Source organism: Scardinius erythrophthalmus, assembly GCF_964197995.2.
Source record: "Scardinius erythrophthalmus genome assembly, chromosome: 1".
In the NCBI taxonomy this organism is placed as follows: Eukaryota; Metazoa; Chordata; class Actinopteri; order Cypriniformes; family Leuciscidae; genus Scardinius; species Scardinius erythrophthalmus.
The window spans coordinates 16175017-16201577 of record NC_138221.1 but is presented as its reverse complement, the minus strand read 5'-3'; the positions used below and the strand labels follow the sequence as shown (position 1 = coordinate 16201577).

The following is a 26561-nucleotide window of genomic DNA, read 5'->3' as shown; positions in this document are numbered from 1 at the left end:
GAGTTACATAAAAGCTTTTTATTTGTTTTCTTCCCAATTGTCATTAAACCCCCCACCCCCAACACAAAAATGGTTTGGCCACTGATCAAAATTTGATGTCATTTGATTTGAAGTTCAGTATGCTCAATGTCCGGTCAGCACAAGTCCGGTGCTCAGAAAAGGAAAGAAAAAAAAAGAAGAGAAGAAGAAAATAGAGGCTTTAGAGATTTTCTACGCAATTTTTTTTTTTAAAGGTGGTTTTTTTAAAGCTGGAACTAGTAAAGTCAATGTAGAGCAAGGTAAGAAACAGCGCAGCCAACGTTTGCGAGCCTTGTAACGTAACCTAACAGGCCAGCTCTAATGTTAACGTCCATTACAGGGATTTTCCTGCATTGAAAATTTTTGATCGGTAAGCGATGTAGAATAGATTGACTGCATGCGGCGCCCAGAAGGTTTCGACCTCCTGCTTGGTGGACGGCTTCCACATCTTGACTACCTCCTCTGCTTTGGGGCAATTGGTCGTCCACCCCTCCTGACCAATCACCCTTGCCACTTTTGCAGGTATAGGCCTCCGCAGACTGAAATAACCTGAAAGACAGAATGACAAGACTTTACTCATGCAAGGCATTTGTCACAGTGAATCAATGTAGAATTAATGGGTGCCAATGCTGTATTGATAGATTTGGAGACTTACTTTTGAGTATATTGTGAAAGCTGCCACTTATCATAGAACGCTCTGTCTCCAGAAAAGCCAGATTCACTGCGCTGCCTCTTAGATGGAGGCTGGCCCTGCAGTGAGACAGGAAACGCCTCCAAAAACTGGCAGAAAGACCGCCGGGTGCTGGTTTCAGCAACTGCTGCTGTCCCCTCGTCCGAACAAGTCCTGTATAAGTGAGAAATACAACATTTATAGTAATATAATGTACAAATAGTTTGTGTTATGTCCTTGATGAATGAAGAGACATACCCAGCCATAGAGGATAAGAGCTCGGCTGCCTCCACCAAGTCCTCATCAAGGACCGCACCGGCGCTACGAGTCAAATATAAATTTATTAAGTCCTGTTGGTGTGCTGATAAAAGTTTGGCGTCCACCCCAACCGCCCTACTCACATCCTGGCTGGTTGACATGCCCAGTCTACACCTGTTGAAATAAAATTTAAAAGGAAATGTTAATCATGAAATGACTGTGACTGACAAGATGTAACTGAGGGGCTGTTTACACCTGTCCACTTCATGCGTTTTCTCAGATCGGATAGCTATCCGATCGTGAAAAGACCAGGTGTAAATGCCCTCCGAAACGCATTCGAGACGGATTTGAATCCGATCGCTCAAACCACTTCAGGAGGAGCTCTGGGCCACATTCCTGACGAAACTGGACAAGTGTAAATGTATCTGGTTGTTGAAACCACATATGTAAATTGTACTCCTCCCAAAAATGGTAAAAAATAAACGTGTGAGAGCGTGTTATAGGCTATATGTAATGTTATAGCCAGATATGACGACGCTACTGGAACACGCGCGTCACCGCAGATGAGAAGCAGAGCATCTATTCATTAATCCAACGTGCAAACTATCGCAAATCAAAGTGAAAGTAAGTCGCAGATGCTAACACACAATCATCATCATTAAAATTAAAGAAACGAAATGATCTTATCAGGGCTGTTGCTGCTCGCTCTTATTGCGGTCTTTGATTTTTAAATTTTAGCTGATGATCAAAAAAATGCAGCTCATATATATTGCTTTCGTGACGTGCACTCCATTAAATCTGCATATAGCGCGGGAATTGAAGATCGGATTTAAATCCGTTTCGCAAAAACACATTTATGTGACCTGGTGTAAATGGAATCGTTTTGATAAATCAGATAGCTATCCGATCTGAGAAAACGCATGAAGTGGCCAGGTGTAAATAGCCCCTGAGTGTATACACTCAGATATGTGCACATGTATCTGTGTAGGTATGCACATCGAATGGAGGTGGTTCATGTCCTGAGAGACACTGTGGACTGACTCCTGTCTGCCTCTCTGCCTGCTGTGAGTTTGTTTGCTTCGGTGATGTAAGCTCCGTCTTAGCCTCGTATTTCTTTGTTTTGAACCATCATTTACTACAATTTGTAGTTGTTTATACTAAATACAGCTTACCCAACATCTCAGATTAACCTGACTTCGCTAGCTTCCGTTACTACTAGCACAACACGCTAGTAATTCGCTACTGCTAGCCTGTTAACGCGCCACCCGTGCGCTCAGCTATTTTTTTTTTCTCTCGCACGCCCGCGCTCAGGTGAATAATGTCTTGTCCTGTTATTGTCACCTGCACTTTATGTCACATGTTTAGCATAGCCTTCTCTGTAGGCAGTGTAGGATTTATATGTGATAAATGCAAGGAGTCAGTTAGGCTGACAGAGAAGATTTCAGAACTAGAGTCACGCATCCAAACTTTAATTGAGGATAGTAAGAGTGCTAGAGCTTTAGATACTATTTTGGATGCGCCTAGCATAGTGAACTCTTTACATGGTGCGGTTCCAGCTGAAGTAGTGCCTGAGCAGCTAGGCAAATGGGTGACAGTGAGGGATCGCTCTAGTCGCGGTTTAAAAAAAACACTCTTCCATTCCGATTACCATAACAAATCGATTTGCCCCACTCAGTGAAACACCCACTGAGAATTCTGTTGATTGTGCCCTAGTTATTGGTGATTCGATCACACGGAACGTGAAAATAGAGACACCAGCGACCATAGTCACATGTTTGCCGGGAGCCAGAGCGCCTGACATCAAAGCAAATTTAAAAGTGCTGGCTAATGCTAATCGTAAATTCTCTAAGATCATTATCCACGTTGGCACAAATGATGTCCGACTCCGCCAGTCGGAGATCACCAAAATTAATATTAAAGAGGTGTGTGAACTTGCAAGTACGATGTCAAGCACTGTAATTTGCTCTGGCCCCCTTCCTGTTCGCAGCAGTGATGAGAAAGTTAGTAGATTGTGTTCGCTTAACGGTTGGCTGTCTAAGTGGTGTCCGCTTAATAATATAGAATTCATAGACAATTGGAAAAGTTTTTGGGGCAAACCTGACCTGTTGAAAAGAGATGGTATTCATCCCTCCTGGGATGGTGCTGCTCTTCTCTCTAGTAATATGGCTCATAGTCTTAGAGCTCAAACATGACAATCTGGGGCTCAGGTCAGGAAGCAGACAGACTGGCTTAACCGACTGTCTGCTAGCGGCCTCGCGTCACCAAGGTCAGATAAATCCTATCACATAGAGCCTCTTTCACCTAGCTATCATCATATAGAGACTGTGTCTGTTCCCCGAATTTGGAAATCCAAAAAAAAAAACGTTTAAACCCATCTAAGGTTAAAAATGTAATTGATGTTCAACAAATAAAAAACAGCTGTAATACATATGAGCAAATGATAAAGCTTGGTTTGCTGAATATTCGATCGCTTACTTCAAAAGCACTCATTGTTAATGATATGATTTCAGATAATAACCTAGAGCCCTACATCGGCAGCCTGCCCCATTTGCAGCCGTTACAATAGGTCAGTTTTGTTAGTTATGTTTATTTTATTTTCATTTCTTTATTAAGTTAATTAAGACAAATGTTTTGAGCATTTTTTTTAAAATGACGACCAAGCAGCCGAGCTGACAGCGAGTAAAACATGTTTGATCAATTTAGCCTCTCAAATCAACGCTAATACTTTACTTGGCTACAATAAAATCCATAAATATAAAACACTTCAAGCATATCACACAGACAGTTAAGTTTAATGTTTATTTATTAAACCACAGTGAGTAAAACAACATTTTTTTGAAATACTGGCTGCTCGCGACAGCGTTCGCAAACGAAATGAGCAATAGCCTACAATCTAAACAAATTAAATTAAATAAATCAAAAACAAACTCGCAGGTTATCTTACCTAAAAAATGCACCACAGAACATGGCCATTCTTTTTTTCCAGTAGTTTCCAACAGTTAAACGAAAATAAAGTCCAATAAAACTAAAAGTTAGAACAGTCTCTTACAGAGCATCGTGGAGTAAAAGAATAGCATCCACAGTGGAAGGTTTTAACCCAGTCCTCTCTTCTACCACTCTTCCCGCTGCGCTGAAGACACGTTCGCTGCTGCTATTTTTCTTTTAATATTCTCCATTATTTGCACATGAGGTGAATCGTTGGTTGCGCTGACGCTGGTGAGTTAGGTCTGGCAACTGGTGAGTTGCCAGACCTAACATCTTGATGTAGGTCTGGCTTGCCAGGCTAACATTTTCCTTCTTATTTTGGAAATAATTCCTGGAGGTCATATCTGTATTTCTGAAGTACAGTGAATATCCACACTGGTGCATTGACTGACAGCCCACACATACACCTCAATACATTATTCATCCGTGCTGAGGAGCCATGCTGATGCACAACGCATGTAAAGATAATTCTGAAAATAACTGCAATTGCAGATTTCAAACAGAGACGTCGACAAAGAGCAAAACTTCCTGCAAAACTTCCAGACTGTGGTTTATGAAGCGACTATAATATTTTGTGTGCGCAAAAACTAAACAAAACAAAATAAACTACTTTATTCATCAAATTCTTCTCTTCCCTGTCATTCTCCAACGCTGTTTAAGAACGCAGACTCAGCATTCGTTGTGCTGCTCACATGACCAGTGTTGGCCAATGCGTGTGATTCTAACGGAGAACTGGCCAATAACGAGGCAGAGTTCTGACGTAGATCCCGGAAACACTGCACTGTGTACAACAACACGTGTTGGAGAAGCGTGTGCAGAGCAGAGGAGCAGTAAATGAAGATATAAACAAACCCAAGAATTTATGATTTCTGTGCTTTTCACATTCACAATGTAATACGTTTGGATTAATTTAATTGCTAAATTTTATTAAATGCTGCATAAACTAGTTTCAGAGCTCTGTACAGGTCATTATACAAAAACATCTGCATCGTTTTAAATTGTAAAGTTAGTTTACATATTTATATAAACAATAACCATTGGGGAATGTTCTGTATTTGGTAACTGTTTCTATGTTAATATAAAAAATATCTATGTTGTTAAAAATAACTATCCTGTAACCTTCTGGGAACATTATATTATTGTTGCAAAAAAATAAAAAGAGCATTCCTATAATAATATTATTTAGTTCCCAAAACAATAAAAAGACAGGAACCAAAAACTAACGTTAGGGGAACGTTCTCTGTGTTTGATGGGAGCCTCTGAAGCAAACGTAATATTTGGCTTTCAGAACTGAAAATGATGGAATTATTCCTGAAACAAGAAGAATCAGCAGAAAATAAAATTGGACAAAAACAACAAGCTGTTGATAAAATTATAATGAGTTTAATCAATCATAACTTGAAGTACAAAAAAAAGTAAAAAATTAAAACTAATGAGACTGATCTCTGAAAAACAATGAATGAGTTCAAATTATTATCAGATTCATGTCTCTGTTCAAAGTGTTACGGCCTTCAGCTCTCCTTCTTCAAGCAAGTCTGAAGGTTCACATGAGGATCCACAGCGGAGAGAAACTTTACACATGTGATCAATGCGGGATGAGTTTCACTCGGGCCTTCGTTCTGAAATCACTTCTGCCTTCTCATTCAGAAGAAGAGCACCAGAAAAATTACACTGGAAAAAATCTTTCATGTTCAGGGAGCTATACACACATTTTTCCTTTCTCGTTCATGCCCATCAGGTCTAAAAGAAACATTAAATCAAGTGAGATTTCAAATGAGAGACAAACGTGAAATGAAAAGTGAAGCTCAAAGTCAAGATCACTGATGAGTTCAACAGTCATTTTAATCTCATCAAATCTGGTCAACAACTGTCACGATTATGATCTATTTTAATGTCATGAAGATGATTTGTGTTATAAATCACTAGTTTTGTCATGAAACAATGTAAATCTGGTGAGCATCAGCATGTTCTTCATCATGAAGAATGAATGAGGAATCAAGAATAAACACCAACCTCTTTGTTCTTCAGTATCATGATGTTTCATTCTGCAGGTTCTGGATCACTGGCGTTCTCTCCGTCCTCTCCTTCCAGATGCTTTCTGGCAGTTCTGCTAAAAAAAAACAAGTTTCATTTCTAACAGACATGATGAGAGAGGAATAATCAATATTTCAGACTAAGTACTAAAGCTAATCACATGTTGAAAATCTAGTGACCTTGATCATGTAATTTAAGATTATCAGGTTTTGTCGAAGCCACAACAACACAACAAACAAAACTAACATAAATCATCTAGTGCTGAAACAACACAAGCCAAGTTTTCCTAAACATGAAAATGCTTCATATTCAGCACTTCAAATAAACTCATAAACATACAGTTTAACACGTCGTTCAGATGCATGTGTTGTTTACTCTGATGTGGTGTTCCCTTTGTGTAACTTATAGGCCCCATTTACACTGCATGGTTCAAGTGACCCAATTCAGATTTTTTCCTCTCATGTGGCACAAATCGGATATGACTGGTGAACGTGTAAGCAGGAAAAAAACGCATGGATTCCTATTTTCTCAGATGTGGTAATAAATCGGATATGAATCGGATACGTGCATTTGCGTCTGCCATGTAAGCAGACAAATCGGATATTCCCCAGTAAATGCGAGTAAGTATCCGTACCCGATGGTCAAATTATGTATTCGTATGTGTTACGCGTGAGGATAAATGGATGATCATCACCTTCAACAGCGGACTTGAGGCGACGGTTGTGCGCGTTAATGAGCGCTGCTTTTAAATGAACATTTCTTTAAAACGAAATTTTCTTAATGGCATAATCAGGCTTTACTCCCTTGAAACTTAAAATGGAATGGAACATACTCATATTTTAGAGAATGTAGTTAATATTTTCGTTAATAATGATTTATCATATCCACCCGCGACCCACCGGAAATTAATCAGAATGTTATTTTTATTAGCCTACTTAACCCGCCCGATCCGCGGATTATCCACAGAGCCCCCGCGGATATGACCACGATCCGCGCATCACTATAATAATTGTTTCTGCTTCTGCATCCATTGCACATTGAGCTGTTTTACTTAATTTTCCGGGTCAGAACGTCTACATTTGGTTGTTTTGGCAGTGTAGTCCTATAGTGTAAATGCAAATATCGGATACGGGTCACTTTTAAAAGATGATGTAAGCGGGTCGTCAAAAAAATCGGATATAGTCAGCAAATCGGAATTGGGCATCAAGACTTGCAGTGTAAATGCAGCGTAAATGCAGCCTTATTAAACTTTATTTAACCAGGAATATCACTGAAGAACAAGCTCTTATTTTCACCAACAGCTTGACAGAAATTAAATCATACATTACAAAACACACACATACACATTAATTTAAAACATTTACAAGCTGTGATAAAAACACTCACTAGTAGTTTTATTAAATGCAGAGATTGAAATAAATGATTGTAATTTCAATGACTTTTGTAGCACATTCTTATATTTAATGGTTATATCCTTATCAGCAAATGTTAGAAAATCATGTGTGTATTTCCATTTTCCTTAAATGCTTGTCCCGAGAGCGAGTGAGTCTCTGTTCAACTTTACAGAACGAGCTTCAGGACCTCAAGTTGATGAAGAGCAATAATTCTGACTAAAATATACATTTGTTTATTCTACATTAATCTACATTGTTCATAGAAGATTAACATGAAGGATTTAAAACCTACATTTAACGTCTATGAAAACAGAAACTGTAACTAATGTGTCATATAAACAGAGATGGGTTCTGAAACATTATCAATAATTCTAATAACATGCCATAAGAGATGGACTTGGTAATTGCGATGATGTATTCGTTGTTTTGTTTACTTCTCTGACAATGCATATATATATATATATATATATATATATATATATATATATATATATATATATATATATATATATATAGCATTACTACATTAAAGGGCACCTTTTATGCAAAATTCACTTTTACATGGTGTTTGAACATAAATGTGTGCTGGCAGTGTGTGTACACAACCACCCTATAATGATAAAAATCCAACCAGTTTTTTTTTTTTAATCCCCAAAAATCATGTACTGTCTCAGAACAAGCTGTTCTTAAAAACTATGCAATGTGACGTAGAATTGAACAAGCCCCGCCCACGACTTTTGATTGACACTGAAGTTTGAGCGTAGCCCCGCCTTGAGTGAGCTAAACACAGTCCGGTGAGTCCACCATTGTTTCAATGCTGGAGCAGCTGTAGAACGTCTCCTAAAGCGATTGAGACACACTAAAACAGTGCGTTTTTCTCAGCCCCCAAAAAATGACAATTTAAACATGCTGTAAAAAATTATCTGTGGGGTATTTTGATCGAAAACTTCACATACACACTCTGGGGACATCAGAGACTAATTTTACATCTTGTGAAAAGGGGCATAATAGGTGCCCTTTAAATCCACAGGGAATATTGGTGATTTGTGGACTTAAAAGCCTTATTACTTAAAACTTCATGAACTTGTTTGCTCAAGGCACAATGTTTCTCCTGGTTTCCAAGTCAGTGCCCATGATTTACTCACTCTCAAGTCATCCGAGGTGTGTATGACATTCTTCTTTCAGACAAATACTATCAGAGTTATATTAAAAAATGTCCTGGATCTTCCAAGCTTTATAATGGATTATAATGACTTTCCATTTACTTGCAGTCTAGAGCCCTGTATAGTGCTTTATTTCTGCTTTTACATGAGCGCCACCTACTGTCAGAGAGCGCAAGTTAATAGATATCAATCAATCAACAAATTGTCCTGTGCTCACCACACACCGGCTATAGGTGGAGAGGAGAGATTTGGCTATAGAGTGATGTGTGTCTAACTTACACAGAAGAGACTTTGTTGCTCAGCACATGAACATAAACTACTTACTGTGATTTCCAGACATGGGGACTTGTGACTTGGTGACTTGGACTCGAGTCGACTCGAGTCGCTATTTTTATGACTTGTGACTTGACTTGACAAAAAATTAAATACTTGAGACTTGACTCGGACTTGGAAGTTAAAGACTCGGGACTTGACTTGACTTGAGACACGATGACTTGAATGACTTGAGTATTAATCACATCATGTTTTCAGTTTGAATATAAAATATATAAATTATTTAAAAAAATAAAGTTGATTACCCAGCTGGAGCGCAGGCTGAGAATAGCGTTGTCATGACTGGATCACGACACTATCATCAGTCGCGCCCTCTCGTACCTTGCACACCACACCCACTTAGATCAGATATCACATCAACATGTCAGCCGGAGGGGTACTGACTCCGAGGGTCATCGCTTTCGGCTTCAAGAATTATTCACAAGATGGCAAAAGATGAACAGCGCTTTGCAAGACATGCAACATTAACATCGCGGATAGCCAGACAGAGCTGCCAACTCACCCACTCGGTCACCGTGAGACACGCGACACTTTTCACATGCTCTCACGTCGCCACACATTCATTTTCTCACGCACAGAAAAATCGCGACGCCAAGAGCAGGTTATGTATATGATATAAAAAAAATCTCAGCTCTCAGATTATGTCACTTTTATTACGAAATTCAAACAATAAATACCGTTTTGGCGCTTGTAAATGTGACGCGACAGATCCCTAGCGGCAGGTGAACCGATCATCTCTAGCTAGTAAACAAACACGAATGAACAATGTTGAAAGATACAGTAGGCCTACAACTTACCGAAATGTATATTCCTCATACATAATATCGACAAATCAATCAAACAAATGGGTCAATAAAACAGCTGGAGAACAATTATGTCACATAACATTTACCTCAGGAAAGCCATTTGATGACCATAATATGGCTATAGAACGTTAGTTGGCTAGAAAAAAGTATTTTGCTAAATATGTGTAGCCTACTATTACATATTTATTATATTTTTACTTATCATTAAATAAAGTTGTTATTATAATAAAAAACGCATTATATCTCTCTGTATGTTTACAGCATTAGGTAAGTTGTTTTTTTCTTGAGAAAAATGAATGCCTATCTTGTGTAGCCTACCTAATATTTATCCAAATGAGTCAATATTAAATCAGATCACAATAATTGAATTGAAATAATAAAAAAGCGTAGCTTACCAGAAATTGTACCATGTAAACATTGTAACATGTTGTCACTAAACCGAATACAATTCAGTTTAGTTACTAAAATGTTTTGACAATCACAATACACTTATTGTAAACACAGTTTACATACAACATTAAACTTTGTTTCATTTTAAACACTGTTGGCAGAAGTGAAAAATAAATAATTTTATGAAGTTACAATTTTGTTTGATTCCATGATGTATTTTATGAGTATTTACAATGCAACTCCAAATTATTGTAATTTATTGACAGTTACCCATATCTGGTCTTTTCACTTTATTAAGATCAGATTCTGCAGGTAAAATTACAATAATAAGGTGACTTGACTTGGACTTGACTTGACCTACTACAGGACTTGACTTGACTTGACTTGACATAGCCTGTGACTTGACTTGACTTGACTTGACTTGCCCAAGAAAAAAATACTTGGGACTTACTTGAGACTTGAAGGTTAAGACTTGAGACTTACTTGAGACTTGCACATGTGTGACTTGGTCCCATCTCTGGTGATTTCAGACTGTGATGATGTGGTTTATCCACTGCATGGATCTTCATGTGTCGCTTCAGGTGAGTTTTAATAGAGAAACTCTTTCCACACTGATCACACGTGTGCGGCTTCTCTCCAGTGTGGATCCTCATGTGTCCTTTAAGGTGTGAAGATTGACTGAAATCTTTCCCACATTTAACACACTTAAACGGCTTCTCTCTGCTGTGGATCCTCTCATGTGTTTTCAGATTTGCTAACTGACTGAATCTCTTGTCACAGTGTGAACACTTGTAAGGTTTTTCTCCAGTGTGAATTCTCTGGTGCAGTTTTAAATCGCTCGCTGTAATAAAAGTCTTCTCACACTCAAAGCACATGTACTCTCTCACACCAGTGTGGATTTTCTGATGTGCATGTAAATATTGCAGCAGTGAAAAACTCTTTCCACACACAGAACATGAATGCGGCTTCTCCTTCGTATGAACTATCAGGTGTGACTTCAGGTGTGATGCCCAGACAAATGTTTTGCCGCATTGATCACATGAGAACGGCTTATCTCCGGTGTGGATCCTCATGTGTCCTTTAAGGTGTGAAGATTGACTGAAATCTTTCCCACATTTATCACACTTAAATGGTTTCTCTCCAGTGTGGATCCTCATGTGTATCTTCAGGACACTTTTAATAGAGAAACTCTTTCCACATTTATCACACGTGTTCGGCTTCTCTCCAGTGTGGATCTTCTCATGTGTTTTCAGATGTGATGATCGACTGAATCTCTTGTCACAGTGTGAACACTTGTAAGGTTTTTCTCCAGTGTGAATTCTCTGGTGCAGTTTTAAACTGTCCGCTGTAGTAAAAGTCTTTTCACACTCAAAGCACATGTACTCTCTCACACCAGTGTGTATTTTCTGATGTGCAAGTAAATATTGCAGCCCTGAAAAACTCTTTCCACACACAGAACATGAATGTGGCTTCTCCTTCATATGAACTGTCAGGTGTCTCTTCAGGTCTGATGCCCTAAGAAATGTTTTGCTGCACTGATCACATGTAAACGGCTTTTCTCCAGTGTGAACTCTCATGTGAATCTCAAGACTTTGTTTGGCTGTGAAACTCTTTCCACACTGAGTGCAGGTGAAAGATTTCTTGGCTCTTCTTTTCTTTAAAAATGTCTTTTTAGTCTTTGAGCGACTCAAAGGTTTTTCTCCAGGTTGGACATGATGTTCCTCCTTCACTTCACTCAGTTCTTCTCTCTCCTCCTTCACTTCACTCAGTTCTTCACTCTCCTCCTCCACTTCACTCAGTTCTTCTCTCTCCTCCTTCACTTCACTCAGTTCTTCACTCTCCTCCTTCACTTCACTCAGTTCTTCACTCTCCTCCTTCACTTCACTCAGTTCTTCACTCTCCTCCTTCACTTCACTCAGTTCTTCTCTCTCCTCCTTCACTTCCATCAGGTCTGACATGAAAGAAAAATGTATTAAATAAAATTTTCAGTACATCAAAATAATTGATTGAAAGAAATATAAATTGAAAGGACATGAAAGTGAGCCCTAAAGTAATAGTAGAAAGTAGACAACAGTTATAAAATATTATGATAATTTGATGCCTTTTTATAAATTGATTATTTATCAGTTAAAATAGTATTTAGCTTGATCTGATGTTGATAATCAATATAAAAATTTCTCAAACCTCCCTTTACTGAACATTTGTTGAAGAAAACCCAGAACCTTCTGTACCATTTCATAGTTGAACTGTTTATCTAAATGTGATGAAGTGCTTGAATGTTTCTAACATGAATGTTCTTCAGCATCATGAATGAATGAAGAATAAACACCAACCTCTTTGTTCTTCAGGATCTTCAGTGTGTTTCATTCTGCAGGGTTCTGGATCACTCATGTTCTCACTGTCCTCTTTAATAAACTCAGTCTTTGCAGATTTCAGCTCTTCCTGATGCTCGTCTTCACTTGTAGCTGATGGGAATTTACAGCATTTATTGGAGAATTACAGTGGGAGGAGCTTCACTGACCATGTGACTGGTGTGGGAGGAGCTTCATTGATGATGCAATTGGCATGGGAGGAGCTGATCTGCCCAAAATCTAAAATATATCAGTTACTGAGTTTGTTTTTATACTAAATGACACTTCTGTGCAACAAGTAAATGGCACTTCTAAAATAATATGATCATTTGCAGAATGCATTTTTATAAATTGATTATATGTCCTTGAAACTTTCCTTGTATGAGGTAAATTTATCTTCCAATTATTATTTTTAAAACATTATCGAATCTGAGGCCCCGTTTACACAATGGGAAAACGCAGATATTTCCCTGCGTTTTGGCCTGTCATTTACACGAAAACGCCGTTTTTATCCCAGAAAACGATTATTTCTAAAAACTCCGGCCAAAGTGGAGATTTCTGAAAACGCCGGTTATGTGTCAACTGGGAGAAACGGGGTTTTAGGTTCTCAAACGTCACATTATGCGCCAGAAAACGCTTACGTCATGTGAGCGCCCTATGTTTAGAGTTTGTTTGGCTACTGTTTGATCATGGATGCTGTTAAGGTGGTACTCATTTTTACTTTTGTGCAAACGCTTTTGGCCTGTTTGCATTTGCTTCGCTGTCTGCCCACACAAACGAACCTCGCTCTGTTGTTTTGAAAGGAACAGGAAGTCGCTTGTGCTATTCGTTGTTGTCGATTTTGAGGATTCTGCATGGCTTTATCCTTCTCCCTACACTGCCACCCATAGGTTTGTCATAGTCATGATGTTGCTCTTCTGCGCATTTATGCGGGTTGATGTAAACGACAACTTTTTTGAAAACGATGTTGTGTGCACAATGTTATTTTTGAAAACGGGGGGGGGGGGGGGGGGGGGGAGATATTCGTTTCTCTAAATACCCGGCTATGTGTAAATGTGGCCTGAATCTCACGAATCCCATTGTTGCCATATTTTGACACCAACTTTGAGATTGATATTTATTTTACTAAAAACGTTTTGAATTATTAATGGCCGTTCGCACTAGACTTTTCCTTCCACTGACTTCCATTCAATGAAATGAGCTTTAAGTGTCAGTACAGGAGATCTGAAGACATCAGCATAATAAATGAGGTGAAAACAGGAACTATTGTCATGAAATAAAGAGTGTTTTCAGCAGATCTGTTAATATTGATGAGCCTCAGACTATCAACACTCATTCCACAAGCCATTCAGGATCATCAGCAGATCATCTCACTTTATTCTGAGTGTTTGCTGTTAGAAACACATTATTCGAGCCAGGATACATGATAAAAGCACAAACTGATCTATTGAAAGTCAATACTGTTATTTCTCACACTATGACATGGATAAAATATCAATAACACAAAACAATGACACTCATCTTCCTCAACCACTACAGATAGCCTAAATAATTACAGCAGCATTATGTCCAAATTAATCTAAATATATAGTTTGATCTTATAATAACAACATTAATCACTACACAGTAAAATCCGTAAATCAACACCAATATACTTAATTTCAACACTTTAAAAGTGTAAATATGGGAACAACCCTCAAAGTGTTAGTTCGACACTTTCAAGAGTGTTGCCTCTCGCAACACCGACACAGAGTTACAACATCAACACACTAAGAGAGTAAAATATGAACACCAATTCTGCATTTCCTACTTTAAAGAACTGTAAAATACACTGACAAATCATGTAATCTGAAAAAAATAAATTCACTTTGAAATAAACACATCACTTTCTATTACTCTTTCAAAACAATCCAGAAATGTAAATTGTAACCTTAGTCTGGGATCATAAAAGTGGTTTTCTAAAAAGTAGTCATTAAAATAACATTTTATGAAAATGATCAGATAAAGATCACCACAAAGCACTATTGTTCCCAGAGTAAAACACTATTCATATTTATTAGTATTGATTTAATGTCTCATATGGCTCATTATAGGCTCATTGTAAAACATTTAGCAGCCTCTTTTCCTTTAATAAAGCATTGCTACACAGTAAAATCAGCAGTGTAAAATTTGGAGTGTAAAATTACATATGCACTTAAAGAGTTTCTTTTAATCATGCAAGTGTAAAATAACCCAAAGAGTAAGAGTCGATCATCAGTGTACCAACCACTTTGCTCTGAAGAAAGTATGTTGGTAACCACGCCTCCAAAAACGGCCAACGGCTCTGCGCGCGTTCGCGCGACTCTACTGATTTCAAATTTTCCTGTTGGATTTTCTGTCTGCCACGGAGTTACAGTCGCACGGGATTTACGGTGAGTTTGATGAAAATATTTTGTGTAAGCCAATTGTTGTTTGGAAAATTGACCACAAGGCATGATTTATTTTAAAAAATGACATAGGTTGGATTACGTTGTTACTAATTTAGTTCTTAAGTTTTGTTCGCGCTTAAAATAGTTAGCAAGCAGCTTGGCTAGTCCATGATAACGTTAACTAGCACCTATTTTAGGCGCGAATGTTAGCAAACGTTATTAACTTTCTATACTCTTTAGTGTGACGGAACTTATTTCTAAAGCAAACGGGCTGCCGAAATAATGAGATGTCCGTTGATAACGTTAAAGTAAACCATTTTTTAAACCAATCATGGTTGCAAGATGTCACGTAAGGTCAATGTGAGGCATATAGGCTTACAAACACATTGCCTAATTGTGTATCATTTGATTTGCTCTACAGGACTAACCCAAGAGGATGCTGATAAAAGTCAGATTCAAGACTGAACAAAAGTTTGTTCGTGTTACAGAGCCGAAGCTTAGAATTTTTCTGAATGATGGTAACGTTAACGTTATGTGTTTAACTATAAATCCTTGATGCGCATACTTAATGTTGTGTGTAGGCACGGTTCCGAGTAACGTTAATTGATTCATTTCTTAAACGTAGACGTTGTATCGTTCTTCAATGAATGCGGCCGTTATAACGTTGACTTACTCAACTTTAGAATGGCTAATTTAGTCCACACACACGTAATGTGACCCTTCGCAGTGAACTTGATTGACAGGCGATCTAACCAATCATAATCCGCCATCCGCCATTTTGTCCGACAAAGCGGGCAGGAGAGATAGCAGATTAACATGGGAGGATTTTAACTTGAAAAACGGAGTGTACTGACGCCTTTCCGCGGTTTAAAACATTCCTTATGTTCATTCATGTTTATTTGATGCTATAAATGAACTAGAAGGAAGAGATGATCGGTTGACGAGCAGCTTTAACTGATGCTCTGTCTACAGCGATCTGTCAGACACATTTAAGAGCCACAAAGCGGTATGTATCGTTTCAATTTCTTTTAAAAAAATGACCAAATTTGAAAGGTGAGACTTTGTTTAATATTAAAAGTAACCTGGTCTGTCCTGTCTGTCAGCGGCTGTGTGTTGTCAGTCTTCTCCTCTCTGCTCCGCTATGTATTTTTCACTGCGTGAGAACATGGTGTGGCGTGAGAGCAGCGTAGCTTGTCGGACATAGCGACAGTAACTAAGGTGGGCGAAGGGTCAATTAGACGACAATGGACGAAATTCGCAAGGAGCATCAACATATAACGCTCTTTGTAGGGTAGATGGAAAGCTAAATGGACAAGTTTAGGCTAACATTTTTACCCAGTTCGTAATTAGCACTTAAGGTTGCAGACTGACATGTAGAATTAAATGATTGAGCTGATTTATATTACTCGTGAGTGATTTCTGTATGTGTGTCTTCTTGTTGCAATAATGATTCTTGCATTTCCTTTTGGTCTCAGCTTTCCTGAAGTTTGGAATTAATGACGCTCCTTGCCATATGGCAAAATTGCTCGACCAAACAGGCACAGAATTGGATGAAGATGTGTTTGAGGAGGTACTGAAGCAGCCAGATGTTGGTGTCCTCTTACTGAAGTTGGATGATGATGGACAAGGTAAATGTGGCTCTGTTTAGTGTAATATTAACTACTGATTAGATTAAGTGCACACTAAAGACCAAATTACTGTACTTTTGTCCTAGAATTTGAAAGCGAAGAACCATCCAACAGCAGTTTCAACAGATCATCTGACTCTATTGTCATAGAAAGTCCACCATGCCCTAGACAACATCCTGGAGAGGATGCCAAAGCTGTAAGTCTCTGTCACATGCTTACTGTTGATACAGCTAATCTGAAAAGTTAAATGTATTATGTAAAAGAAGATTTATCATTTGAATTGTACTAGTCAACTGTTAGTTCCTCCACTAATAGTGGTCTAGCGTTAACTTCATACATACATGAGCTTTACATTTAAACATTTTCCACAGTTGGTCCAAAGCATATTGGAGAAAAAGCCAGGGGGAGACATTATCTCCAAAGAATACCGGAAAACAAAATATTTGACAGACAGCACAAGGAGGAAAATGATAACAATTCTTGTTGCAGACATGACGGAGAGGCATGGGTAAATTTCACAAGCAAACAGAACAACCTATTAGAAGAAAGAGCATTCAGATTAATGTAAACATGTACGCACTGCAGGTAAATTCTGAAGATGACTGTAATCTTCTTGATATCTCTTTAAGGACGTCCCCACCAAGGCATATCAGGGAGAGATATGCAGAAGGAATCATTGCCCTGTTTCCCTGCTTCAGAGACCCGTTCTCCAAAAAAGGATATGTAAGTACGGTCGTGAAGATGGTACATGTTTTCCAAAGTATTGTTAAACAACTTGCAGTTAAGTGATAAACTATCATTTTGAGTACTTTATATTGTTACTATTGTAATTGAACAACGCATACCTTTCCCTGGTGTATTATCATTCTCTAGTGCAGGCAGTTGAAATGTGGCCTACAACTTACTCGTTTCTCTTTCTGAAGGAGCATTACTTTGATCCGCAAAGTGGAGAAGGGTATCTGTCTTGGAAAATAAAGAATATCCAGAGAAACTGCTCACAGAAACAGGGTCGATCAAGCCAGTCATTTTGTGGAGGGCCAACAGCTGAAAGAAGAGGATCCAACATTTCTGATGACCTTTCTGAAGAAGAGTGTAAAGACGCCATCTCTTTCATGAAGCATTGCTCTGATGAGACTACAGTCAAGCAGAAGATGCAAGCTACTTTTCAGTACCGGCGTCGTTTGATTGAAGACCCAAACAAATATGGAGATGTTCTGTTGGAGTTCCCACGTTTCAAAGACATGAAAGGACTTGTAAGTTGAACAATGTTTATCTATACTTTACTATTTCATACAAGTAAACAGAACTGTAATGCAGTCAATAGCACAAAATTTAAAGTGTTCATTATGTCAAACATTGTGCTCAAGGAAAAAATTTGTGTTTGTTGTGTTGCAAGATTGAACAAGACTTTACTCGGCTGTTTGGCGGCGTGGTATCTGCCAAGTTTTTGGAGAAGTGGCCAACTGCGTTCAAGCACAAGACCATAGCCCAGAGCAAGGGCTTGCATCTGTCACGAGATCTTCAGGAGCTGATTGATGCAGCAGAGAGTGTGGGGAATGATGATGAAGAAAATGACGCAGGTCAGATACTTTAAAACAATTGAAAGATTTTCTCTCAGTTGAAATGTTGAAGTTTGACTAAGCTGCTAATCATATCTTTGTGCCTCTTTTTTATATAGCATGGGATCATGAACTTGCAGGGATACTTCTCTTACTCCACCTTATTCCACCGGTTGCACAAGGCCGCAAAAGACCCGGGAAGATGTCTGCATCCATGGCAGAGAAACATGTTGTCATGTTCTTAAAGGTTGGTGGATGATTCTTGTCGCCATCAGTTATGCATATGTGCCGCTAGGGCTGGGCGATATATCGCATGCGATTGTTATGCGCATCTCGTCAGTAAAGCCAGTTCCTTGATTAGTAGTAAATCGCCATCACCTGCTTTCAGATGGAGTGGCATTTACAACACAGTGCTGTAGTTAACTGACAAGCTGAGCCATATCACATTAATTATCGCAGGCGATACGTCCGCGATAATTAATGCGATATGGCTAGGCTTGGGTATCGAGTATCGATTGGAACCGGGACTAGCTTTTCGATTTTCCCGGAATCGTTCAAAAGTTTAAATTTCGATTCCTAGTTTCGATTCACAGTCCGCCGACCGGAAGAAGAAACCGCTTTCTAAGTTACCAATTTGTTCATTTCTAGCCCTATTCTGAACTGAAGTAACTACCTAATCGATTTCAAACTGCCAAGTTAACTCGCTGAACACTGACAGACAGCTATAGCCAGAGCCGGATTAACGCAAAGGCAAACTAGGCACGTGCCTAGGGCCCGATTGGCGGGATGGGGCCCAGACAGAGGGACAAAATAAATAAATAAATAAAAATAAATAAATGTTCAAATGTCCTATCTACAATTTATTTCAAAATTTATTAAATAACTAAAAATAGTGACGATGTTTATCTAAACCATAGACTGTTACATTATATCACATTAACGCGAGGCGCCAGCCAGTTAAGTCCGAGGGGACGTCAGCGGCGGTCAGGGGCGGTCAACGAACGCATCCATCAGGTGCTGCGAGTGCGAAGCAAAAGCCTAAATAGGCACGCAAAGAAGCACATTTCGTAATGCAGGTCATCGATTTTGGAGTGATTGCAATGTATTTTAAATATAAACTTGTGGGCTACTGTAGATCAGCGTCATTTCTGGAAAAATAATTCATCGCTTTGTTAGTCTACGAGTTTAAAAGAGCGCGAGCGTCATTAACGTGCCCAGACGCGACGCTTTGAATTTGCGCGTACAATGAATAACATCGCGTTGGGAGCTGACTAATAAAAAAGCTACAAAAGTAAAAGACAAGACGTTTGTATTCAAAGTTAAAAAACCAACACACTGCAACATTTTTAAATGTTTCAAATAAAAGATCTCATATCTATGGGTCTATCTTCTATATTCTGCTGATGATTAGATAATACCCTGACATCATAGCCTATACGAATATTAGTTTAGAATTTTTTTTCTGCTCAGTAGCGATCGTATCTTTCTCTTCCACTTGATTTGTGTATAGCATATTTAAGGTAGCAATGCAATACATAATATCATATTACTGATATTAATAATATGACAATATCTGCAGTCAATATTGATTAAATGGGAGGGAAACATCCTGCCCATAACGTAGCTATGAAAACATTTATAAAAGCACGTTCATGTTCATCTACTGAAGTGCTATTCTGGAACTGTGAATAAACTGAATAAAACAGCAAAATAACAAGAAGAACAATAACATCTTCATTAAACAAAAAAGAGATTACCTTAGATAAAGTTTGATGTAGTAGGCTACCAGTAAAAAGTCTGGACCCATTACTATTTTTAATGTTTCTGAAAGAAGTTTCCTATTATGCTCTTCAAGCCTGCATTTATTGGATCAAAAATACAGAAAAACAGGAATATTCAGCAAGGATGTGTTAAATATATAAAAGTGATAGTGAAGACTTTTTTAAAACAACTTTTTAATAATCAAAAAATCCTGAAAAAAGTATCACATGTTATAAAATAAATATTAAGCACCATTTCTAACATTTGATAATAAATCAGAATATTATAAAGTTTTCTGAAGGATCACGTGACACTAAATTCAGCTTTGCATCACAGAAATATATTTTAAAGTATAGTAAAATAGAAAACCATTATTTTAAATTGTAATAATATTTCACTATATTATTTTTCTGTATTTTTGATCAAATAAATCCAGGCTTGATGAGCATAAGAGACTTCTTTCAAAAACATTAAAAATAGTCATTTGTCCAAACTTGTGTACTGTGTAAGTAAAAATATACTGCTTTTAAAATTAAATGTTGTATAAATAAAAAGGTTAGGAATCATATTTGTTTCAAGTGTTTTTTATTGGGGGTGGGGGGCCTCCAACATGAATTTTGCCTAGGGCCTCCAAATGTCTAGAACCGGCCCTGGCTATAGCCTTCCCCACATTAGTTAAACATTTGTAAACTGTAACGTACACGGCATGGTAAATGCACTAGCACAGGTGTAAGCGTATATGGATTGTTATGCTAAACTGCGAACCGATACATTTTATGAGACACTGTGTGAGTTGCCTTAACTCACACAGCTTCTCATAAAATTTATTCAGAGCAAACAACCCTGACGTTAAACCTTAAAAACGTACTTATATGATGTTTTCTTTTTCTTCGGTATCTTGCAAGTTGCAACCATATTCTATCGTCCTCTGCTCGTCCGTTTGAAAACTGTGCACGATGCCGGCGAACGAAAAAAAAAAAATCCATTTTCTCATGCACAATAAAATTGCGAAGCAAAGAGGACACGGAGACCGACAGACAAGACAGAGCAGTAACTTTATGATATACAAAAAAATCTCAGCTCTCAGATTCTGTCAATTTTATTACGAGATTAAAACAATAAATACCGTTTTGGCACTTGTAAATGTGACGTGACAGATCCCTAGTGCACGTGAACCGGTCATCTCTACTAGCTAATAGTAAAAAAAAAACACGAACACTGTTGAAAGATACAGTAGCCTACAACTTACCGAAATGTATATTCCTCATACATAATATCGATCAATCAGTGTTTTTTTATCAGCGTGAAGAGGTCAATAACGTAGCTGGAGAACAATTATGTCATATTTACCTCAGGAAAGTCATTTAATGAACATAGGCTATAGCACGTAGTTGGCAAGAAAAAAAGAGCTATAGAGAGTATTTTGCTAAACGTGTACTACTGTATTACATATTTATTATATTAATTACTTGTATCATTAAATAAAGTTGTTATTATAATAAAAAGCGCATTATATTTAATTTGAGTTATTTTTAACCTTAAATAATACTGCCAGCTGATAGGGCTCTCTGTATGTTTACAGCATTAGGTGAGTTGTTTTTTTTTTCTTGAGAAAAATGAATGCCCATCTTGAGTAGCCAACCTAATATTTATCCAAATTAGTCAATATTAAATCAAATCACAAAAATTGAATTGAATTGAAATAATAAAAAAGCGTAGCTTACCAGAAATTGTACCATGTAAACATTGTAACATGTTGTCACTAAACCTAATAACATTCAGTTTAGTAACTAAAATGTTAGTGAGAATCACAATACACTTATTGTGATGCAAATTGTTTTACATTTCAGTTGATGGAGAAGGTCAGACTATTTCCTTCAGAAAGACCGTTGGTTAGCTAGCTCATTTAAAATGTCCTAAAAAATTTTGTTTAAAATAGATTTGATATTTATATTGTAGTTGAAAACAGCCCTGTGGGAAATTCATAGTAAAGTTAATAAAAAGTAAAAAGTTCATAGAATTAAAATTGATTTAAACTTTTTTGACCCTGCCTCTTAAAAGAATCGGAATCGAGAATCGTTAGGAACTGGAATCGAAACAAGGAATTGGAATCGGAATCGTTCAAATTCAAACGATACCCAACCCTAGATATGGCTCAGCTTGTCAGTTAACTACGGCACTGTGTTGTAAATGCCGCTCGATCTGAAAGCAGGTGATGGCGATTTACTACTAATCAAGGAACTGGCTTTACTGACGAGATGCGCATAACAATCGCATGCGATATATCGCCCAGCCCTATGTGCCGCCTTTTAGATTAGGCCCATGTCAAAGTGTTGCCTTCTGTTGCGTTGTTTCTTTCTAGCATTCAAACAATGAAATTTAACCAAAATCGGTGTTGGTCAAAATATTTTCTCCACTTGCCTACCAGTGCATGGTGCTTGTATTGAGATGTTCTCAAAGTACTGACGGCTCCAAATTTTTCCTCATTTAAGCTAGTTAAGTTTATACACCTCCTAATAGAGTTTATGCAACTTTTAACATTCTGAAATCACACTACATTGTCCAGATTTACACTTGTATCCAGATTTACAGAAGGCTACACTCATTAACACTCTTGAACCATTCTATTGATATTGTCATAGAAACATTGGATAATAACCTCCACTGTCAATGGAACATGTTCTGAATGTCTTTTTCATCATCTGATATGGCACTTTAAGCCCTGCATTAATGTGAAACAATTCATTTACAGACTGGAAACAGTGTACAAGAACATCTGGATGCCATACAGGAGAGCAAGCAGCCATACCTCCTTGCAGCTGGACCCAAGAAGAACACCATCCATGCCTACTACATTGTTCTCGACAAGTACGCCATCCCATGCATGTCAGCAAGTGCAGTTGGCGCCTTTGATGAACTGTTCAAGATTCATTTTGTGTTCGGTACGTCCTACAACAAAGTACTTCACAATATGTACACCTTTATCCAAACAACAATCTACGAAATAGACGTCGGCCAGGTCAAGGAAACACCTAGGGTAGCAGAACTAAGAGCAAGGTTACTCAATTGAGGAACAATACAAAAAAGATGTTGTGCTATGTTTGTGGCTCTACTTTTGACAACTCAAATCTCCTGATTAGGCACCTTAAATTGTCCCATGGTTTGTGCTCTGACAGAAATTTACGTCTTCGTTGTGGTCAATCAGACTGTATCCTTGAATTTGGGTCTTTTTCAGGGTACAGAAAACATTTAAACAGAGTACACGGTGAAATTCCAAATAATGTGCAGACAGTTGTTTGTGCTGTTAGTAGTCAGCAATATTCTGATGATGATGATGATCAGCCAACTAATTTGGCTACATGCCCTAGTACAAGTTCCTGTGACTTACCAATTACAAACCAGTCAGCTTTTGATTTATGTGGGTCTGCTGTAGCTCAGTTACAGACGGCAGGTGTGGGTCAATGTGTTGTAAATTCATTTGTCAATACAATGGAAGAAGCTGTCCATGAAATTCAAGCGCAAGTAATGGAGGTTGCTTTTAAATGTCTTTCTTCTGATGATACAGAAACTGTTTCAAAACTTAAACAATCCTTTAATGAAATCGAAAACCCTTTCTCTTCACTTAATTCAGTTTCCAAAAGAGATTTGTACTTTAAAAAGAAATGGAGTATTGTTGACCCTGTGGATAAAGTGCTAGGTACCAGGTTTGAAAATAGGAAAAATAGGAGTACAGGGACATATGATCAGGTTGTGGTCACTGATAAATTTTCCTACGTCCCCATTTTAGAAACACTAAAGTCTATTTTCAGTAATCCACATGTGTTCTCTCTACTGAAATCAGGCCATGTCTCCAAAGATGGTGTTTATTCAGATTTAGATGATGGATTGTACATTAAGAACCACCCTCTTTTTTCCACTGACAAACATGCACTTCAAATTCAGTTATTTTATGATGATTTTGAAACGGCTAATCCATTAGGGTCGAAGAAGGGTATTTACAAATTAGGGGCAATATATTTTACATTATGAAACTTTCCACCAAAATTTAACTCTTCCTTAACAAGCATTCACTTATGTGCACTCTTCCACTCACAAGACATTAAGACATATGGACCACTCGTTCAAGATTTGAAGATGCTTGAGACTGAGGGTATTGAGATTCCCATTCTATCTCGCCGTGTGCGTGGTAGCATTGTTCAGGTTGTGGGTTATAACCTTGGCTTAAACTGTATATTTGGATTGGTTGAATCGTTTAGTTGCGCCTATTGCTGCCGTTTCTGCCTTTTAGAAAAACAAGAATTTCAAAGAGTGTTTTATGATGATGTCTCGTCAGTTAAGTTCAGGACAAAAGACGAACATTTACAACATTGTAATTCAGCACAATCAAATCCTATGTTATCTCATGTCTGTGGTGTAAAGCGGCATTGTTTACTGAATACTTTACAGTACTTTAATACCTCTGAAAATTTCTCTGTCGATGTTATGCACGTTTGGAGGGAATAGGTCAGCTTGAGATTAAGCTTGTTTTGCAGTATTTGAAGGCAAACTTTGTCACTTCCAGAGAAATCGGGTTGAGAATACAGCATTTCAACTATGGTTACACAGAAAGGAAAAACCGCCCACCTGTTATTAAATTGGATGATGATCGTAATGATTTGGGTATAAATGCTATTCAATGTTGGTGTTTACTTCGCAATCTGCCACTCATGTTTGGTGACATTGTCCCAGATGGAAATGAACATTGGTCCCTTCTTTTATTGTTGATACAGATAGTGAATATTGTATTTTCCCCTGTGTTAACTGAAGGCCTAACAGTCTACCTGAAATATTTGATAGGTGAGCATCATAGACTATTCAAGCTTTTGTTCCCAGAAAGGTCTCTGTTGCCAAAACACCATTTGTTAACACATTACCCTCGATCTATTAGACACATTGGGCCTGTCATTCATATGTGGTGCGTGCGTTACGAAGGGAAACATAACTATTTTAAGAAAACTTAAAAGTTTCAAAAATATCACAAAGACTCTAGCTAAAAAACACCAAAGGTTTATGGCATATAGTTGGGAATCGATAAGCTCTTCCAAATTAACCATGGGTCCAGGAAGGATGATAACATTAGATGACTTTGCAGAAGGCTCCGACATTGCTGCCAAACTGAATCTAACAGATTTTGAGAATACAAATGTCCTCTCTGTGAAATGGGTCAAGCACCAGGGCATTGAGTACCGTTTAGACTTTCTTGTTTGTGTCAAATTTGATACTGATTTACCTTTGTTTTACCAGATCAAAGATATTATTGTTCAAAATGAAAGAGTGTTTTTTCTTGGCCAAAACATGGAGACAGTTTGTTTTGACAGCCATTTTAATGCATTTAAGGTTGCTACCATGACGAAACCCTGTAAGTTACAGGTTGTTGAAGTTTGTGATTTGATCTATTATAGAGCTTTTGATATTCAGATGAGTTATGATAAAGCTGATCATCAGCTTTTTGTTGTTCCATATTGTGTAATGATTTGATAAATAAATGATGAAAGACATCTACTTATATGTATGTGTGTGTATTCATTTCTTATTTAATCAAAGAATTCCATTGTATTAGAATTAATACATGTTTTATTTAATCAAAGAATTGCATTGTATTAGAATAAAGAAGAATATAGTGGGCATTAAATTGCTGTAAGCATGTGCACAAAGCAAACCAACACTGGTAAGAGCATTTAATGTGTTACACTTAGAAGAGTTAAAAATGGCAAAAATAGTGTTAAATAGCAGTAGTGTTAAATTAAATCAACAATATAGAGTGCAATTGTTTACACTAGTAGTGTAATTTTCTTACACTTTTCAGTGTAAAAATAACACTACACATTCAACACTATTAATAGAGTAATTTTAACACTAAATTGAATGGGACCATATATGCTCAGAAATAGTGTTAAAATTTACTCTTAAAGAGTTAATGTAACACTGCGGAATTTACTGTGTATGCATTTAAAATTAGTTTAATATTCTATATTAAATTGCAGCTTAATAACATTTCGATTTTTAAATAATTTTAATCAAACACTGGTGAAACAACCACTTATGTCTGTAATGGTGACTTGATAGCTAGGACTGTAACTGTAGCTAGTTGAGAATAGGTGACCACTGTGGTGCATCGGTAAGAATGTAATCGAATGCTCTAATGCTCTTCAATGGATTTATTGACAGATGATTATCTGTCTTCTTGAGTGTACAGTATGTGTGGTTCTACAATGAACAATACAAAGAAATATCAGCATACAAGTAAACGACAGTGCTGACATGATGCAATAAGTAAAGCTAATAAATGCTAATTAGAACAACTTTCCCTTCAAGTAACTTTAGCTGCTTTTATCAAATAACCAAATAATATAACACACATTAGCTCCTTATTAAATTAAAGAACAGCCTTTTACTGCTGGGTCTCAGTTCAGCAACCCAAAAACATAGTTCTCTATTACACAACCATTGTAAACACTCCGATAATAACTATACAATGTCAGGTGAGTACACACACAAACACACTAGTAGTGTAACACTAGTAATACTAGGTATTAGCATAATGCTAGCAAACTTTATGCTAACATACTGCATTTCAAATGAGTATCCCAGAATAGACAACACTCATAAAAAACCTAAGGCACCGAAATACACATATGTAAACATTTACACCAGGGTACTCACATGTCTCTGAACGCACACATGCACAGATAACGACACAGACGACAACTATGCACTTCAGAAATATACGATGTGCTGCCCGTGGTCACTCTCACTACTAACTC

The 26561-nt window shown here is 37.6% G+C and overlaps 1 protein-coding gene across 3 annotated transcripts; it reads right to left on the bottom strand.

Moving 5' to 3' along the window:
* Positions 1-26561, bottom strand: LOC308689729 (uncharacterized protein). 3 transcript variants are annotated; one of them, XR_014030047.1, is made up of 8 exons: positions 26461-26561; positions 12385-12642; positions 10535-12002; positions 5945-6041; positions 1090-1120; positions 947-1009; positions 674-862; positions 1-567 (listed from the first exon to the last, which is right to left on the bottom strand). XR_014030047.1 is itself a non-coding variant. In XM_081363598.1 (5 exons), the coding sequence occupies exons 2-4, from the start codon at positions 12440-12442 to the stop codon at positions 5972-5974; spliced, it is 1596 nt and encodes a 531-aa protein (XP_081219724.1). In that variant the 5' UTR covers positions 12443-12516; positions 26461-26561; the 3' UTR covers positions 4839-5671; positions 5945-5971. The 3 variants fall into 3 exon arrangements, 1 of the variants encoding a protein (XP_081219724.1); XR_014030046.1 differs by having other exon boundaries at positions 947-1120; XM_081363598.1 differs by lacking the exons at positions 1-567; positions 674-862; positions 947-1009; positions 1090-1120 and adding an exon at positions 4839-5671 and having other exon boundaries at positions 12385-12516.

What these genes read in the sequence shown, in the direction of transcription:
- LOC308689729 (XM_081363598.1), bottom strand. Translation starts at nt 12,442, where the DNA reads ATGAGTGATCCAGAACCCTGCAGAATGAAACACACTGAAGATCCTGAA. An exon ending in AGATCCTGAAGAACAAAGAG is followed by an intron (nt 12,003 to 12,384) that starts GTTGGTGTTTAT and finishes CTTTCATGTCAG; the next exon opens with ACCTGATGGAAGTGAAGGAG. An exon ending in CACACATGTGCAAGTCTCAA is followed by an intron (nt 6,042 to 10,534) that starts GTAAGTCTCAAG and finishes GTTTTTTTTTAG; the next exon opens with CAGAACTGCCAGAAAGCATC.